Below are 4216 nucleotides of genomic sequence, written 5' to 3' on the forward strand. Positions count from 1 at the left end.
CGCCGCGCGCCCATCCTGCCCTCGCCCCCGACGACGACTGCGCCATGTCTTCTGCTAGTTCTGCCCGGTCTGGTCTCCGCGGCCGGACAGTGGTGGTGCCACTCATCCCATGTCCTCGCTGCCAGGCGACAGTGAGGTACTACGTTTCGAACACAGAGGATCACGAGGGCTGGGTGTTCTACAGATGTCCCAATCACTCCGTAAGTAACACAGAGGATCAGTTGATTTTGTTCTTGGCAGCAGTTTTGCCCTCTCGTTGGTCAAAGTTCACTTTTTTGCTGTTGGTTTGCAGGCTACTGGGTGTGATTTCTGGTTTTGGGAGATGGAATATGTTGCGTACCTAGTAGATGCTCATTTCTTGGTTGGGAACCAAGCTGTGGATGCTGTTGGAGCAACAGAGGAGAGGAGGGAAGAACTCATTAGGGCTAGTTATGAAAGGAGAAGGATTGCAACTCAAGTGGCAACTAGTAGAGCTGCTTTGGCAAGGCCTGGCTCTCTGCAGCAGAATATGAGCAAGCACCAAGAAAGTGCATTGATTGGATTAGGTGCAGAGATCTTGGTGCTGCTGAAGCTTCTGTTAGGTAGTGTGATGCTGTTGTGTGCCCTCTGTGTTCTTCTATTGATGAAGAAGTGAGGACAAGTGCTCTCTGCATTAGAAGAAGAAGAAGTGATGAAGGAGTACTGTAGAAGAAGAAGAAGTGATGAAGACAAGTGCTCATTTTGGTAGTGGAGAAGTGAAGACCAGCTTCAGTAGTTTAGCATGTTAAGTACTTTCACTAGTTTAATGTTAGGAAATGGCTATGAAGTTAGCTTGGTTGTATCAAATGTTATGGTTGTCAAGGCCAGAAATGTATGAAGTGATCTATCTATCTATCTTTAATGGAAACATTGTCTTTGTATTCTGTTATCTTTCTGACATGATAATTGTGAAATGACTTCTTGTGTACTGTTTCATATCATATTTATGAAATGAAAATAATGGCAGCAAGGATGTAATGTGGAAGCAGTATTGACATCAACAATAGAATGACAAGAAATGGGTAGACAGACAAGACAGTTTTCATACCAAAATATAGATTCTGTAGTGCATCATCATTAGCACTACTCAAAATAGAGTACCATAAGATCTTGAGATAACTAGAAAGGGAAACACAGTCATATTTTACATTGCTGAAAGAGTACTCTTGCTAAAACAAGATAAACAGTCTCATAGATCATCTAAAGATGTCAAACATGCTTGATCTTTGTGGCACATGCCCAGCTTCCTCCATGTTTCTTTGTGCTTGTTTCCTCAGCTGCTCCTTCTTTGCTGCAATGGATTGTCTCTCTGCTTGTTTCTTTGCAGCAAGGGCTTGTTTCTCTTCCTGCTTCTTTGCTAGGAGTGCTTGTCTCTCTGATTCCTTCTGTGCAGCAATGGCTTTCTTCTCTTCTAGTTTCTTTGCAGCAGCAGCCTCCTTTTGTGCCTTCCTCTCAGCAGCCAGTTTCTCCTTCCTCTCAGCAGAAAGCTCTCTTTGTGTCTCCACTATTATCTGCCTTGTCTCTGCTCTTGCTTGCCTCAGGATGGCCATTGATCCTTCTTCTGTGCAGCCGCCTCTCTCTTCTTCTCAGCTTCTATAGCCTTCTTTTCTGCTTTCTCATGCCTTCTTCTAGCAGCCTCTTCTGCTTTCTTCAACTCTGCTTCTATCCTTGCCTCTAGTATAGCTTGTTTCCTGTCTTGAAGTTCCTTCTCTCTTTGCTGCTTCATGGCCAGCATCTTCTTAGCTAGCTCTCCCTGCCTGATTGTGCTAGTGCTTGTCTGGGCCTGGTTCAACATTGCTTGTGCATTTGTTAAGAATGTTGATTCTGGGATTGGTGTGTGCTGAAGCACTCTAGGCAAAGGCCTTTGTACATACACATGTCAAGTGTCAACAAATGGAAACTAAAAGCATGACTGAAACAGAGCAAGTGAGCAAGAGTACTCATGTTTAAATTACCTGCTGAAGCATGTGATCCACCATAAGATCTTCTACTACTGTACTGGTCTCTGCACTTGTGTTGGCATGCTGCTCATCAAACAAAAAGCTTGTTACAGTCTGCTGCTCCAGAAGATCTGCTAGAGGTTGTGTACAAGACAGTTACCTGGGCTTGTTCTGGAGGTGGCTGTTGCTCCATATTAGCTTGTGAAGTTTCCAAATTGTCATCATGTTGGGGTGGAGGAGCTTGTGCATTGGGAGGTGGTAGACCAGCTTCCATATATTTGCATCCCTTGATATTGTGGTCAGGCTAACCACAGTAACTGCAGTGCATGATTACACCATCCCTTGACATCCTCCTCCCTCCATTACTACAAATAATCTCTTCTGGTCCCTTCCTTCTGCTTTTGCAAGGCCTTCCAACATGCTTCTTGTAGTCTGGTGGATTAATTTCAGGCCCATTCATCTTCTCCCACTCAGTGATGTCCTTGCAAGGGTAGATGATATTGCTATAAGCCTTCTTGAACATGGACACTGAGTAGCATTGATCCACTAAGGTTAGTGGATATACTCTCTCATTCCTACAACATGCTATAACATGTATGCAAGTCACTCCACTTTTTTGCCATCTCATACAGCTGCAGGACTTGCTGTGCCAGTCTACTATGTAATCTGTTCCTCTATCCACCACTTGAAACACTCCATCTCCTGATTCATACACATAGCATGTGTTGGCCAGCTCTGTAAGCTTGTCAACTAGTTTCTTGATCTTAGGGCACATTACTCCTTGCATCTTCTCACCCTCACAATGCTTAGTGTAGTGCCTTGCAGTCCACTGTTGCTTGATCCTCTCAAACATTGAAAGAATTGGCAATTCTCTTGCCTCCAAGATATATCTGCACAACCATTGCATGTTATGTTAACAACAGTGATAGGAAAGCATTGCATCTTATGTTAAAAAGAGTGAGATGACAACATTGGAACTTACTTGTTGAACACCTCACACAAATTGTTGAGCAGAATGTCACACTTAGGTATGTCACTTTGGAAAGCCCTCACCCAAGTGTTTGGCTCCAACTCTTTCAACCAGGTGTATGCATCCTCATTCAGCACCTTCATCTCAAGCATGTACTGCTCATACTTAATAACTGTTGTGCTCCTAGCTATCTTCCACAATTGATTCTTCAAAGCATCACCTTTGTACAACTGTTGGAAATTCTTCCACATATGCCTGACACAGAACCTATGTTCTGACTCAGGGAATACTTCAGTCACAACATTTATCAGGCCCTACAAAACAACATAGACCAATACACAAAGTGTTAAACAAGTGTTCTCAAGTACAGTAATCTAATTAGACCATCAGGCAATGTGGTTGCATATACCTTCTGCTTGTCAGACATTACTGTCCATGGGGTTGTGTTGATAATAGCAAGATCACTCTTCAGCCTCTCAAGAAACCAAACCCAGTTAGGCTTGTCCTCCACTTCCACAACACCTATTGCTATGGGGAATATGCAATTATTTGGATCTATTCCTACTGCAACCAGCAACTGCCCTCTGTATCTTGTTTTAATATGGCAGCCATCTATGAAGATCATAGGCCTGCAACCTTGAAGATAGCCTCTCTTGCATGCATCAAGGCACATGTAGGCTTTGTTGAACCTAGCTTGATTATCCAGTGCAAGGAAAAATGAGCTACTAGGATTACTTCTCCTTATCTCATTTCCATAATCCCACAACAGCTTGTACTACCCTTCTTCATCTCCATGAATTATTTTCATAGCTAGCCTTCTTGCCCTCTGAAGCTTGGACCTAGTTGGTGTCATGTGCCATTCCTTTTGAACAACCCTTGAGAAGTTTCTAAGATTCATATCCTGATCAGCCCTGAAACTCTCAAGGTATTTCCTGGCTAGAAAATGTGCTGTGAAAGCCTTGATCTTCCATTTTTTGCAGCAACTATGTTCTTCAACATACTTCTTTACCATGAAACATTTGGTTCTGCTGTCATAAGAAGCCCACAAGTACCAGGTACAATCTTCATCACAGACTGCTTTGACTCTCTTCCTGTCATTCACTGGTAACTTGACATCAACTCTGTTCTTGCAGCTGTATTCCTTAATTGCTTTCCTAAGCAAATCAACATTTTCAAACACTTGTCCAACATGAAATTTTGGACAAGTCAGATCCTCCTTTCTAAATGCTCTAAATTTGGTTTGCATTTCATCATCTAAATCAGGTGCCCAAAGATCTTCACCTTCAGA

General features: G+C 43.0%; 1 protein-coding gene across 1 annotated transcript; it reads right to left on the reverse strand.

Annotated features, from left to right (window-relative positions):
* Positions 1 to 1868: 1868 nt before the first annotated feature.
* On the reverse strand, positions 1869 to 3601 carry LOC109780147 (uncharacterized). The gene is made up of 7 exons (XM_020338731.1): positions 3338 to 3601; positions 2941 to 3242; positions 2589 to 2848; positions 2377 to 2486; positions 2119 to 2262; positions 1974 to 2042; positions 1869 to 1880 (listed from the first exon to the last, which is right to left on the reverse strand). Exons 1-7 carry the CDS (start codon positions 3599 to 3601, stop codon positions 1869 to 1871), a joined length of 1161 nt encoding a protein of 386 aa, XP_020194320.1.
* Between the last annotated feature and the right edge of the window lie 615 nt (positions 3602 to 4216).

The sequence above is a fragment of the Aegilops tauschii genome, chromosome 1 (genome assembly GCF_002575655.3).
Source record: "Aegilops tauschii subsp. strangulata cultivar AL8/78 chromosome 1, Aet v6.0, whole genome shotgun sequence".
In the NCBI taxonomy this organism is placed as follows: Eukaryota; Viridiplantae; Streptophyta; class Magnoliopsida; order Poales; family Poaceae; genus Aegilops; species Aegilops tauschii.